Source organism: Schistosoma haematobium, chromosome 1 (genome assembly GCF_000699445.3).
Source record: "Schistosoma haematobium chromosome 1, whole genome shotgun sequence".
Lineage (NCBI taxonomy): Eukaryota > Metazoa > Platyhelminthes > Trematoda > Strigeidida > Schistosomatidae > Schistosoma > Schistosoma haematobium.
In genome coordinates this window covers 88,970,811-88,986,553 of record NC_067196.1, presented here as the reverse complement: position 1 = coordinate 88,986,553, position 15,743 = coordinate 88,970,811, and the positions used below count along the sequence as shown (strand labels likewise).

General features: G+C 37.6%; 1 protein-coding gene across 2 annotated transcripts; it reads right to left on the bottom strand.

The window, feature by feature from the left end:
• Positions 1 to 1,001: 1,001 nt before the first annotated feature.
• MS3_00002400 (uncharacterized protein) lies at positions 1,002 to 13,927 on the bottom strand. 2 transcript variants are annotated; one of them, XM_051209974.1, is made up of 7 exons: positions 13,843 to 13,927; positions 11,483 to 11,741; positions 10,800 to 10,928; positions 9,865 to 9,953; positions 8,864 to 9,171; positions 6,192 to 6,337; positions 1,002 to 3,113 (listed from the first exon to the last, which is right to left on the bottom strand). In XM_051209974.1, exons 2-7 carry the CDS (start codon positions 11,626 to 11,628, stop codon positions 2,990 to 2,992), a joined length of 942 nt encoding a protein of 313 aa, XP_051075459.1. In that variant the 5' UTR covers positions 11,629 to 11,741; positions 13,843 to 13,927; the 3' UTR covers positions 1,002 to 2,989. The 2 variants fall into 2 exon arrangements, with proteins under 2 accessions (XP_051075459.1, XP_051075460.1); XM_051209975.1 differs by having other exon boundaries at positions 10,800 to 11,741; positions 13,843 to 13,889.
• Between the last annotated feature and the right edge of the window lie 1,816 nt (positions 13,928 to 15,743).

The following is a 15,743-nucleotide window of genomic DNA, read 5'->3' as shown; positions in this document are numbered from 1 at the left end:
CCAACGGTGTTAATGTCCCATACTAGGACGAAACGGGCGTCCAGTGTTTCCATGGTGGTCTAGCTTCAATTGACTCATGATTTCAATCAGTGATTAGTTTATTGAACCAATTATGTGATTAGAATTTGTTTTATTCTGAAACTTGTTAATTCGAATGAAACTATCCTTTCCGTTTTAAAAGGATTCTATTAAAATGATACGAATTCAACTAGAATCAGATTTTTAAAAATGGTTACTAAGATGTAAGTAGGTAGTTAGAATTTCTTTTAGAAATATTTAATTACATATATAATTTTTCCTCAATACAAAATCATGTGAAAACACTTAGTCGGTTGAAAGAAAGATAGGAGCAGCTAAACTATCAAGTCATTTATTATTGAAATGAAGCATGTTGGTACCTGCCGACTACTTGGTTGTAGTTTAACAATTATCGTGACCAACATTTAGTGATAAAGAATATTGATTTCAATAGTGCAAATAAATCCACATTTTGCATTTCCTTTAGATCCTGAATTTCAAAATTGTCTTTATTCTTTTTTTTTCATTTATATTGTTTATGTCTAATAGTTTCTAATGTCAATGGTACTATTTGAATTTTACTACTCCAACATATATTCCGATAATTTTATTTAGTTGTGCTGATATGGTGTGGTGACATGAACCGACACATGTATGTTCCACGGCCTAGGTTACTTATAGCTGATTGATGTGAGAACGTTATAGTAAGCGAGTATTACGACATATTTTAACAGAATAAGCTTCATGAAACAATATTCATATCAAATTATAAAACGAATTCTTCAAGTATATAAATTTGTTTTTATCTCTTTGAATTGGATTAGATAACTGACTTAAAAACTGATACGGTAATGTCATATCTATCCAAAGAAATACGTCGGACTACTATTTAAACCTTCGGAATACTGAAAGCTGCTTTGAAATATTCATTGACCGAATTTAGCAAAGGATAATATATCCCTGGTCGTGGCCAGCGTTACGAACTTTTCAGAACACATCAAACTTCAAAGTCAAGACTTGATGGGTCGTATCGACTTGTGTCTAACAACATATTTCCAATTTAATAAGTAGTTCTATGAAGATGATGAAGAAATTAGACAAATGTTCTCAAAATATATTCAAAACAAACGAACTCGAGGAATGTACGACTTTTTGCCTACCACGAATTAATTGATCTCAGAGTATATATGAGGTGTCAAATATGAATACAAAGACTGGGTGCTGTATAACTGATACAATAAACTTTCCAATGCACAGATTTCTATTGGGAAATACATCGAATGTACCCCGGAAATCCAGGAGAATCAACAAGGGATCATTCATACAATCAGTAGTTGAAATAAATCAACATGTCGAGTAACCTTTACAATTAGCATTCATCATTAGCCGACAATCTTCGAAGATATCAGTATATAAATTTGTTAGGACAACAGAAATTAATGTGAAGAATGCTTTGCTTGGGTGACAACTTTCAACAAATTCCAACATACATTAGTATTTCTTTGCTAACTAGATTTACAATTTTGAGATTTGTATCAACCTCTTGGCTACGACAGTTCAGTACAGAGCTCAATTCAAAGTTATTAAATTTAATAGGATTGGTATAACTGATTCTACTAATCGAAATAACTAATGCAAATATTGGGTCCCCAAATGTAAACTTTTTTTTGTTACTTAACAATTGTAATATAGGGATCGGTGGAAACGAACTAACTTAAGTGAGACAATCGCTAAAAACTAGAAAGTGTGAAATAGCTTTTTTGTCTTAGTACAGGACTCATTCGTAGTGCACACCCACGAACCTACTAGCGACCGAACCCAGGACCTTCATACTTAGGAGAGTCGTCAACTATCAAAACGTCTTGAGCCTAATCCCCGATGGCCAAAAAAATTTGAATTTTTTTGGGGAATATAAAATATACTCAACAGACTACAAACAATATAAGTGAAGAATGTTGGTTAACAGTCATAATCAGTCAATGAGTTTTTAAATTAACTATTGCACTGTTAATAAAATAGTGTATAGATTGCTTAACTTTCAACTAGTAATCTTTATTTCTGTAAAGTTATAGCTTTCACTTCTTATCACTAGCCCTCGATTGTGAAAAGTGACTCGGCATCAGCTGTGTACTTTATTAGTGAATAATATCAGTGTAAACGTTGTGTAGTGAGATTTAATGAATGAAACAGAATCGTGGGATTTGTCATGCATGGGCATACGCATAAAATAGCATTTTAGATTAGCTTTCCCGCTAACAAAATGGTAATTTATTTTGTGAACGAATATTTTGAATATATAATCCCTTATTATGATCTTGTCAATCATCATCTGGAAAAAAATTCATGCTAATAAGTGTAGTTGTGGTGGTTACAATTTTAATAATTTCATCTCATTATGTTGATGCCCATGCGGAAACTTGAACCGATGACAATAAATCAAAGTTTATGTTGTTCTTGTCTGACTGACATTTTGAGAATGATTTTACATTAACAATTAACCCTAAATAAGCTATAAAAAGTCACAGTAAATCGAATGGCAACTTCGCCTGGAGCCCCTCTTGGGCTACTATTGGTCCTAAGTCTGGCTTCATATCAACTACGCTGTATGTAAAGACATTCACTGTTCACTTTTTCTTGCACACTTTCCACTCTATAACGTTGAATGCTTTAGCATTTCACCTTCCTGTGCTGATTTGTGATGTGACAAGAATGATTGACTAGAGATAAAATAGTTGGTTTTTCCCAGTCCCAAACTCCTTAGAAAAATGTAAATCAACTCTAATAAGCAATTCATTATAAGAATACAGAGAATGTAGAAATGGGGTAGAATTAAATTGACAACAATCTACAAATCAGAAAAATTATGATCACTGGTATATACATACAAATTCTACAAAATGTAAGTCAAAGACATCTACGTGTAAAACAAATTAAGCATAATTAACTATATATAATTGAAAGCTAACTATTGTCATTTGATCCAATCAAATATGATTAAACTATATTCATATACAAGAAATGTAATTCCACAAGCAGGAGTACATCGGAGTACATATGGAAGAAGTCCTTTATAAAATCCATGAACACCTTCACCTCTATATTATAAAAAAACAAAAAGATGAACAAGTATATATATATATATATATATATATATATATATATATATGCGGAACAACGATGACAATTACATATGTAAAGTGTGGTATCTAATTTGACATCAATACGTAATCTTCCCATACACGAGTACGACCGGCTACTAGAGTGAGAAGGAAGTTTATAAGCTATGCAGAATGGAAAATGTATGTACTCATCTGAATATATATATACAAACTGGTCATCAACAGAAGCGTGAAAGACGTTTTCGACTTCATTTCCAAGGTTGAGCATATGAACTTGGATGGGGAACGGATGTTATGTCTAGATGTTGCTTCCTTGTTCACCAATGTACCGTTAGCCGAGAATACTGAGTTTGTGTGCCAACAACTACTTGAAAAACAGATGAATATTAGAATTCCCGAAGTTAGTCTCAAAGAATTACTCCTGAAATGTACAGTGAATGTCCATTTTGTCTTTAATAATAACACATTATAGACAAATTGATGAAATAGAGATGGGTTCACCTCTAGGTTCTACCCTCGCTGACTTTTTTCTTGTGAAACTAGAAAACGGACCTGCCATAAAGGTCATTGACCTATTTCCCATTATGAAAGATTGATTCAAGCCTTTATTAGTGTTATCACAACTAACACACTACCAATTTTTACTTTTCACTTATTATTTTTATTTATGTAATCTAGTCCCACTGTTATCATTGACTCATAAACTGCCCTGATTGGCTTAATGATTTAAAATTCGTAGATGACCTGATCTGATGCAGACGTAAAGGCAAGTTTTAACAAAGTAATGACACTACTCATGCAATTGAACAACATACGGAACTCAAAACAACTGTCAACCAACATCAAAGTCACAATCTTCAACATGACCATCGAGACAGTTCTACTATAGCTAGATGAAACTTGGAGAACTACTACAACTATCATCAAAATATTACATTTATTTCTAAACAATTGTCTACACAAGATACTCAATATCTGTTGGTCGAATACCATCAACAACAGTTTACTGTGGGAGAGAACAAACTATCTTCGAGCTGATTAGGAAATTAGGAAAAGACGTTGGGAGTGGATAGGACATATATTAAGGAAATCATCAAACTGTATCACAAAGCAAGAGCTAAATTGGAATCGTGAAGGGGAACGGAAAAGATGAAGGCCAATGAATACGATGCGTTGGTAATCGGAAGTAGACATGAAGAGGATGAGTAGCAACTGGAAACAGCTGGAACGGATAGCCGAGGACATAGTTCGATGGAGAATGCTGGTTGGAGGCCTATGCTCCTCTACGAGAGGTAGCAGGCTTATAGGAGTAATATGTCTATGAACAGAGTTATGAACGATTTAATATCCTAGACTTTAAGAAGTAACTGATATTAATCAATGATACCTTCCAAAACACTGATCATGTATGGTAAAATTATTGAATAGCCAATACCGAAATAAGACCTAAGTTATTAGACAGCAGTGATAATTTGATTGGTAAAGTTTTGAATGTTAATCAATTAAGATTATTAGAACATGTGCTACACTAACAAACCAAAACTTGTAATTAATATACGTTAAGTCAGTCACCGTTAATCTGAACTGTGTGGGAAGTGGATGAGTTGTAAAATTTCAAGTTGTAGTCTTCGAGATAATCATGCATATACAAAGCTGTTAATTTCGAGCGATATGGTACAAAATTGACTGCAACAGTCAAATATGTTTGTTATTTATCCCCCAAAAGATTATAAGTCTCATTTTTTTTCTAATATACAAGATTTTGGATTTACGAACAGCTGAAATTATTATTGTCATTACTATTATGAAATGATTCTTTGTTTTCCTTCACTCTTGCTTTCCTGATGTAAGATGTCACCAGTTAATTGATACACATTTATTCTAAATCGTACATTCTCTATACTTTTGTGACGTGTGCTACCTATGCCCCCAAGTGCACTGGTATGGCCGAGAGTGGGGTGGGCCCGCCCTCCCTCTCGAAATGCTCTCACACGGCCACGCGTATACAGCCTCTGCCAGGGAAATCCTACTCACTGCCTTCTCATGGCACTACTGTTGTTTACCAAATTGAGAGGATGAAAAGCGAATGTCCGGCGCTTTAACCGGATTCCAAACTAATGGTGCACATGGGCTCCAGTATCCTGCGGGAACAAATGGCGTATGAACCAGTTGTTGGTCACCGGTTACCATGGGACTGCATCTCCTCACGATGCTCCACTGCCTTGTGGGTCAGACCTTTAGGTCAAAGGCTCGGGGTGTGGCCCCCTAAGAAAACCACCTGCTTCGGTCTGGGCACCCGGGCGGTATCACAGCCCACACACACAAATATGGTGTGGCGCATATATATTTGGTGCCCCCTTGTACCAATATTTATGTGTCCAAATAAACAATAATAATAATAATAATGATAATAATAATGTGTGCTACTTATATTGACATAAGTAGTATATAACGCGACTTAAGAATACAATGTCTGGCAGCAGAAAATTGAGAAGATCAAGAAAGGAACAATGGGAATAGAAAGTAATTAGTATGGAAATGCAAGAACAATGAAGTCCGAGACAATTATTAAACATTTCGCAAATTAAGTATTAGAGTATGGTTTTTTCTATTTTATCAAGTAACTCGGTAATTTTGTGCTAAATATAATTCGGTTGTCCTCACCTGTGTTCACCTTCACTACACCTTTACCTAGTAGATGTCCGCAATTGTATCCAAATGTAAAGGGTTCCGGGATCTAAGTTATCTATGACTGACTAACTATTGCAGTACACAGAAAGATTTAAAGTTGACAATGGAACTCAAATAAACATCATGAAATCTTTTATTCTCTTTTCGAAGGATTTTATTGATCATGGAATGTTACTTATATCAGAGTCTAATATTAAAGGGTATATGGGAACTTTATTTTTCTACTTTATATTTAACTAGTAAATTTAATAAAACTAAAACTCAAATTTTCATTTATGAATATAAAATTTCAATGAAATAATAGTATTTCCTTACGAACAAAAAAGAGTAATTCAATTGAAATTGAAATTGAAACTGACTAACCTCCACAATTGTCGAATAACATCAGTAACGCCATCGTATTTCCTATGCTGGTCTTGCATTCTTGAACGAATAACTTGATACGGATAAGTTATTACAGCTGCGATCAGTTTAGAAGCAGATGAAAATGTCAGGTACTCGACAGCGGACTGAAATTAAAGTGAAGAGAGTCAGAAAGAAAGTATTGAAAGGGGATCAAATGTTTTGCTTTAAAAAGTTTAACAATTTTTCTAGCCCATAAACGACAAGTTACATCTATTATATGAGAACTAATAACGCTATCTAACTAATGTAAAATATATTCTGAACACTATTTCTCTCTTGCTCGTTCGTTGTGTATCACACTAAACTACTTATTAATATTCAGTAGTTTTTGCCCTTAAATGGCATGATGCGGCGCGGAAGAGTCTACTCTCCCTATCGAAATGCTCTCATACGACCAAGTGTATACAGCCACTGGCATTCAAGTCCTACTCACGTCGAGGATGTTGTCCATGAAATTAGAAGAACGAAGAGCAAATGTCCGACAATGAGGTAGGGTTGGTGGGTACGGAAGATCTAGTTAGGAGAGTTGGAAAACACTAATACGAAACTAATGGTGCACATGGGCTCCAGGATCTTGAGAGAATAAATAGGGTACGGACAGGTATTGTAGTACTAACCGGAGACTTGAATGCACAAGTCGGGCGTCTAGGCATAGAGGAGAGTCGTTTGGTTGCCAATGGGGGCTTGTTGGTCTCAGGTCTGATAACGGCAGCTGTATCTGGTAACTACCAGAAGCTCTTTTAATTCATCCGACACACTGGCAACGAGAAGTCTTATGTGAGTGGAAGTCTCTGAAGCTGACGTAATGCCAACCAATAACATCTCCCGACGTTTTGGACGATGAACAGATTTTTTCGTGGAACAATTCAGCTGGTTTGTTGCCCCAGTAACATCGGTCAGATTGTCCTGTCCATGATGGCCGGTGACGACTGACCCGCTAACGAGGCGGAAGTCTGCAGGAAACTCCAACTTCAGAAGTGCCACAAACCACCAGACCCAAATGACTTTAAAAGATAGTGGCGACCTTCAGGTTAAAAAAATTGACTGAGTTGTTCACAAGTGTCTAGAAGTTGGAGAGTGTTCCAACATCGTGGAATGAGTCGATAGTTGTCTCTATCTTTAGAAAGGGTTCACTTCATCTATGTAACAACTACTGGAGAATAAATCTACTTCCGATTGCGTCCAAACTATTGGCTTCCGTCATACTTCGTAGATTGTTCAAAACCTGGGAAACATTGATTCGCGAATAGCAGGCTGGTTTTCGTTCTGGTCGAGGATGCATTGATCATATCTTCACTTTACGCCAAATGTTAGAGCACCGTCATACTTATCACAAGCCAAAAATTGTAGTGTTTCTTGACATTACGACTGCCTTCGATTGGTTGGACAGGGCTGTTCTCTGGGATTGTCTATTGAAGGTATGCATAAGAAGTTTATTAATATCTTGAAAGCCCTACATAATAACACCTCAGTCAGAGTGAGGACATACAACCACCTTTCTCCACTGTTCCATTCAGGTAGTGGGGTTAGGCGGGGTTGCTTGACCTCATCATTCCTCTTCAACTTTGCGATTGATGACCTTCTGGAATCAGCTCTGATGGTTGCAGGTAATGGTGGTGTGGATCGGCTCCCAAGAAGTATGTGGATGATATTGTCTTACTGTACGTTGATACACAAGCTAATCAAACCGAACTTAATCAGTTGGCTACAAATGTCCGCGAGCGTGGCACGTGCCTTTCACCTTCTAAATGCAAAGTACTTCTACAAGACTGTCAAGAGACTATGCCTACACTCACTCTTGATAGTGAGCATGTAGAATTAGTTGGAAATTTTATGTTTCTGAGTTCTTGCGTAAGTGTTAGTCGTGGCGTGTGACGAGATGGATTCAAGTATAGTGAAAGTAAGGGCTGGTTATGCCAATTTGGTCCATCTTTGGTGCCTTCGTGATGTTAGTTCGGCCGTAAACGGTCGAGTTTACTCGTTGGTGAAAGTAGTTTTGCCCCATGCTTGTAAGATTTGGCCTCTCTGAGTTGAGGATATTAGACAAATCTCTGTGTTTGATCATCGTTTTCTCCACCTATGACTATCCTGTTGAATGCACATAAATTTGCGAATCTGTCACCATTCTCGCTCCTTTCACCTAGTCCATGTCGGTGTTGTCCATCCCGACTTTGACGTTTAGATCTCCCATCAGGATTTCCAGGTCTTTTTCTGGGCACTTCACTGAAATCGACTACAGCCTCTTATATAACTCATTTTTATCGTCATCACTGATATAATTGGTGGGTTACTAATTGTTACTCTGGTTGTTAGAAGCGGCATCGGCCTCGTGACTTCCGAAGAATCATGGCTTTCATCATGAGGCGTCATAATTGTTTCGAAAGATCTTTCAACTCGGATGGTAGATTTTTAATGGTTTGATTTGTTTAATCTGGTTAGCGGTTTTTAGCAAGGTTGCTTTCTACGGGATAGGGGTTATTAACCCCATGCCCAACCCCCTCCTTTAACCAGGCTAAGGACCTGCAGTAGTCCTGAAAGAGCTACGGGCGGAGTTACTATTAATGAATAGTTATTATTCTATTTGAAGACATTGATAATAGAATAGTTGAGAAAAATGAAAGACAACCTACCAGTTTCTCACTAACTGACCTTCCTCGATAACGTGTATTATAAGAATTTTTAAAATGTTCATAAAACATAAACTGGATAGCACCATGACTAACGCCGAATAAACCGGGTACATAACCACGATACAACCCAGCAAAACCTTCATGAATCCATAGATTATGCAAAGCATGCCATGTAGATTGAGAATGTATTACTAATGATGGATTTGTAATTTGAGATTTCGGAAAAGATTTCGTTACCTTTTCATATTGTAAACATAATCTAGTTTTAATCACCCAAATTGGATTTACAATTGAAAGTGTAATCACACCTGAAAATGTAATTAGTTTGAAATATATGAGCATTTATAGTTCTTTTTATGGTTTTAGAAATCGCCTAATAAAAATTTGATTTGGAGTTACTATGAGGTTTTGGTGATTTAACAAATCTTATTAAGGAGATTATGATCGAATGTTTAAAACTAAAGTACATTTTAAAAACTTGCAATTTGAAAAGTATTTTGTCTTCTGGTATTCGAATCTATGTAATTCGACACGTCAACATTAAGCTATCTGTGCCATGACAGCTCAACTGTTGTGATATATATATATATATATATATATATATATATATAATTCATACACTATTCTAATTTGTCCAACCACTAGTCAGTACTGCTGATACTTGATGATGCATTATCCCGAACATACGCAAAAGAAATTTTGGTCGATGAATATGAATTTTCAAAGGTATAACGTTTATTTGGTGTACGACTAAATAATGCAACTGCATGACCACGAGCCGAAACATACACATCACTTTTGGACCTGATACTAAGTAGTTAGTCGAAAGTAGAGGGGTATAAACACTAGGGCATTGATCAGATAGTTTACCAACGTGCGTTAGCAATAAGCGTAACTCGGACTTTTTTAAAACTGCGTTTAGGTGATTTTAATACTTAGTTATTTAAAATTACACATCATTAAACGGGATAAGAAAATGAAGTTATTATTTTAGAAATTACCTGACAAAGCAGCAAATGTGAGATATTGATTGGTAGTGAGAGATTTGGTTTTATCACCGCGCTGAGCAAATCTTTTCAAGCTTTCATAGCTGTTAAGTGAAAGATAGATGTTCCAACGTGAATTAGTGAGGACTTAATTAGTTAAAATGTGATAAGGATGTTGATGTAATAATATAATCAAGGTAAAACTTGAAAAAGACAGTACATAAACTGTTTAAAAAAACGAAACTGTTGGATTTTGACGCAAATTGTACTGAAATATAACCGTTCGTAATTGGTACTTGGGTGTTTAGTTTTTTTATCTTGACATTTCAAAGATTTAGTCGCCTGGTTCAGTTTGAACGACTGGTTTTATTACCTCTACTACAAAAAGTTTGATCAAAGGCCTGAATGCATAAACCTGCATTTGGTTAGAGATGTGTATAAGCAATAACGATTGATCAAAGTTATCCGAATAATTGTCAAAACTCATTTTAATTACACTATAGACGTTGTACGTGTTTTATAATTACCTGGTAGCTTTTCAGATATTCCTAGCTTACTCAAGATGATGATAACTAATTTTACCAAGTATATTTACCTGTGATATAGAAATTAACTGCTGAAATTCAACCGGATCTGATGACTCAAGCAGTAATCAGGTTAGTGAAAAATAAGAACAATCAAGGTTTATCTTACACTTTTGTTGATGTTAGCCCAGTTTATGAATATATATCCAATTTTCAACCGAAATAACTTGTTGGGCACATAGACAGTCAAAGACATGCGAATGCATTTGTCTAGTTATTCACTAAGTTATCCTGTGTGACCCATATATATTTGGTGCCCTCTTGTACCAATATTTATGTGTTCAAATAAATAGATAAATAAAAGTTATCCTGTGGATAAACCAACTCTGGTAAATATATAGTTATACCACAGAAAAAATTACTTACAAGAAAAAATACAAACCCCATGAACTACCCGCTCCAATAGCATTCGGGGTGAAACCAAGATAAAGACCACGAAGACCTCTACACTGAACTATCTCATACAATGTTTGAATAGTTCCCGTTGTTTTGGGTCTACACAATAAATAAGTAGTAAGTACTGATGGCGGTCATTTTTATGAAATAACAAAATAATAATAACAAAAACTATAAAATTCAACCAGGGAATTTATGTTTTTCAAACATCTAGAATCGTTTATTAGAGAGTGACCTTTTATGCTCACTGAGTGACTAATGGTAACAAACATTTTGCGACAAAAAACGACTCAAATGAGATCAGTTACTAATATATAAAAAAATGCAAACTTCAGAATCTGAGCTTAATAAATAGGTGGTTTTCTTAGGGGCCACGCCCGGAGCCTTCGACCTAAAGGTCTGATCCACAAGGCAGTGAAGCAACGTTAGGAGATGCAGTCCCACAGTAGCCAGTGACCAACGATTGGTTCATATTGCCATTTCTTCCTTCAGGATCCTGGAACCCACGATTATTGGGATATGCAGTTGGTTCAATCAAAACGAACGTTCCTTAAACCACAGAAAGCTTATTGCGGGAACTAGTACACCGACCTTACTGACCTCACTGAGACCAAAAAATATGTGAAACGCAGCGACCAAAAACCAATCCCAACCTGCATGCGATAACACCTGTACCTTCATTCACCTGCAATCTGATCTTGGCCAAATCCAATGGATGCAAAACCAAAACGGATACAACTCCCCCAGTAACACCAGCCACCAAGTGCTGCCACTGAGTTTTGTCCAAAAAATTGGTCATATATTATGTTAGTTAGTTTATTGATATCCTCAGAAAAGAATGATGAAATCTTGAGGGAGTGTTTGAGAACTGATCAGTATTTTTAGATTAATTAAGGAGCTAAGAGTTCATACCTAAAGAACGAAGGCGAGAGAGATATGAAGATTGTGGTCTAGAATGTTTATAGGATTTTCAGAACAATTGTATCGTAGTGAATTCAAGAAAATATCAAAAACAGCCGTTTAAATTACAAGTTAGGTGGTGGCTTAGCAGTAATAAAGTAAAATACTCGATTATCAAGTAGTAAGTAACAAATTCGCCAGAGTAGAAATGTTACTAACCATTATAAAGTAGTTTTAGATTGAGTCAGTGGTCTTGAGTGCTGTTAGAGGTATGAGGGCGGTTATCAATTCCCGGTTGCCCACACCGCGGAAGGGTTGTTCTGGAGGTACTTGAAAAGGAAATTGGATTAGAGGTGGTCTTAGTGATCTGAGAGCGTGACCGCAGTGCCCAATGGACAACTACTTGAGGTCGGTCACACGCGACCTTTTTATGGGCAATTTTCGTGTTAGCTCCGTATTTGTTGAGAACTTACCGCCGGAGACGGATATCCGTGGGATAAGGCGAGGTGTGCATTTTTAGGGTTGACCTTTTCTAACCCCACCCCTCCTTGTAGGAAGGCAGCATCGCTGTCATGCTGGTCGTCTGAAGGAAACACCTTACTGCTGTCACACCTCTGTACAGTCAGCAGTACGACTTCACCTTCGGACCTTGGGTTTGTTGCTTTTAGTCTTACCGCTCTTCAACCGACCTGTCTAACATGGTAGGACCTTGAGGAACGGTTGTTCCAGTCAGTATAGCTCGGTTGCTTCATCACGATAGGCAACCCTGACCACCACGTCAAGGTAGCAACAATGGTCGGGAGTTTTAGATTGAAGCAATACCTGTTTACTAATTTGTAATGCTTCAACATCTACGAACTTACAGTAATAAGCAGTGTGTGTATCCTGACATACTCTAAATTTTTGGCCCTAACAGAGCCAATTTAGCTAAATAGTAGCTAACAGGAAATGTCCAATGGACTGAAACGAAAGTCTACATAAAGGCCTGAAATTATTCTACTCTGTGTTATCTTAGCTGCGAAACGTGGCCATTAAGAGTAGAGGATACTCGTAAACTAGTATTTGGTCACAGATGTCTTAAAAATATTGCTTGCATTTGCTGGGATCACTGGGTAAGTAATAGTGAGGTTAGATAAAGGGTATTAGGGAATGATGGTGAATCAGTTGATGACGTTGTGAATCTTCATCGACTCAGATGGTTGGGCCGTGTTACGTATGCCTGAACACCGATTACCACGATGTGTAATGCTAACCGATGTTAGGGATGGTTGGAAGAAAGTTAGGGGTGGCCAAAGAAAAACGTAGCATCAGTGCTTGAAGTCACTAACTTCTAGTCTGAGCCATGTTGGTAGATTCGGACCACTTGGTTGGAGTCCACGCGACTTCCGTAACCAATTGTTGGAGACTCTTAGTGACATGGCTCAGAATCGATCACAACGGCGTCAGTGTATACGCTCTTTGTCTTCCCTTGAACTGTGAGATTAAAACTGCTTTATATCTTTCTTTCCTCCTGTACTATATCATTACACACAATCTTTCTTTTATGTGTCACCACCATCGAAGTAACTACTTTGTGAATTTAGTGATCATTTTGTTGTGCTAATGAGGTGTGGCAACTTGGACTGATGCATATATGTGCCTGGTCCTACGTTGTAGCTGACTAACAATGTTATCAGAACCTAAAGGAATGTAGACAGGGAATATATCTATGCATAACTTAACAAAGGCGACATGACTGTATACAATCCTCAGTTTATAAATTGGGGATTAATTCACTATAGTTAATAAGTTTGGCGTTGAAGACTGACTTGATATATCAGATATGTTTACTTTTGGGATTTATTGAGTCTTTTCTCTCACTCAACAAACTACAGTAGTAATCACTACCCTTAAAGGTAGAAGACCCATTAACATGCGCCAATTCTTTTAAAGTATACCTGTGAATATTAGATAGAATAGGATGTAATGATTTATAAGACAGATTACTCGCCAGATGATTTTCCAAGACTATGGTCTTGGAAGGCTTATAAGCTTAAGAGTTTAAAAACTGCGAATTAGATGATAAAATTTGGATCATACACAGCAACTACCAGTATATTCAATTTACATTTACCTAGTAAACAATTCACGACGGTAGCGCTGAAGTTCGTAAAGAAAAACGAACATAGTTCAAATGGTTCAAATGGTTCAAATGGTTGTGGACGGAATAGAAGAAGCTTTCGCTTAACAGGCTTCCGTGTCTAGTAGCAGGGGATCACCAAATCCTCCAGGCAGGAACCTAGGTATGTTAACAATAAAAGAGGAAAAAGAAATTGGTAAATCATAGTATGATGCTGTCCTTGGTCCTTAAGAATGGGTCAAGTTGCCTCTTGAAGGACTCCTGGGAAGTCGCTTGGACTAGCTCGGCCGGTAGCGAGTTACAGCATTTGACAACTCTTAAGGAGTAGAAGTTGTGTCTACATTCCGTTTTGCTATGTTGTGTCTCCAGTTTCTGGGTGTTACCCCTTAGGTTAGTGTTGGAACTAAGCTTAAGTGGGTGTTTGAGAGGATGACCAGAAGTGTTAAGGATACTATAAGCCGTCAGAAGGTTACCTCTAAGACGTCTGTACTCTAATGGGTAAAGTTTATGTGAATGGAGGCGCTCTTCATAAGGTTTAACTTTGAGTCCTCGAACTGATTTCGTGTCTCGCCGTTGGATACGCTCCAGGGTGTCCTTATCCTTTTTGAATGAGGGAGGAAATACTCTGTTTCCGTACTCCAAATGAGGACGGATAAAACTATTGAAGATTATATGGCCAAAAATGAGCTTCAATGTTACCAGTGCAAGGTTTGCTCGGAAGGCATTTTTGTCACAGTTAGCGTAAGACTTTAAGTCATGGGGCACCAGGACTCCTAAATCTTTTTCGACTTGGGATACTACTAGAGAGGAGTTTCCTAAGTTGTAACTGTAGTCTGCGACATGTCGCGGATGGACTACTTTACACTTTCAAGTGTTAAAGGCAAGTCCGTTATCGTCTGACCAACTTTGAAGTCGAGTCAGATCCTCCTGGAGTGCCTGTATATCGTCTTGGTTGCGTATCTCTCTCCAAAGTTTCATGTCGTCGGCAAAAAGTAATAAGTCTGACATTAACTGTCGAGGAAGATCATTTATGTAGATCAAGAAGAGAAGAGGTCCTAGTACTGAGCCCTGAGGGACCCTACTAGGACATTCCATAGCCTGAGATAAAGTGAAATTAACCCTGACCTTAAAATGTCGATTTTTCAGGTATGAAGTGAGCCAATAGATTAGAGGTGGTCTGATACCCAATCGTTTGAGCTTATTGATAAGTCATGTATGGTTAACCTTATCAAAAGCTTTTGAGAAGTCTAGGTAGATGATATCAACCTTCCTTTTGTGATCAAGGGTGCTTGTCCATCTGTCCACCGCAGTCAGCAGGTTGGTAATACAAGAGTAACCCTCCCTGAAACCGTGCTGTTGGGGTGAGAAGAAATTTAAGGACAGTAAATAGTCTTTTATACCATCACATATCAGGGACTCCATGAGTTTTGAAGGTATGGAGAGAAGAGCCACCGGTCGGTAACTTGAAAGTTTCCTGAGTCGACCTCCTTTGAAAATTGGTGTGATGTGAGCCAACTTCCAATTTTCCGGTAGTTTTCCTCGACTTAGCGAGTGTGAGGACATCACGCTAAGCGGCGTTGCCAGGACTGAGGCGGCTTCCCTCATTATGGCGGAGTGAACCATGTTCGGGCCAGGAGAAGTGTCTAGTCTCATGTGCTGCAATTTCCGGAACACCAAGTCAGCGCTTAGGTCCACTTCGGAAAGTCCTGTGGAATTGCAGATGAGACTGTCATCAGTAAAGTTGATGTCGGTCGGTTGAAATGTCTGGGAGTAATGTTCAGCCAGAAGGTTAGCGGTGTCGCCATCGTTGTTGGTCAGGCCGTTAAGACCTAGCAGTTGGGAAACTCCGGTTTTGGCTTGACGAAGAGAGGCTGCATAACGGAATAAGCTTTTAG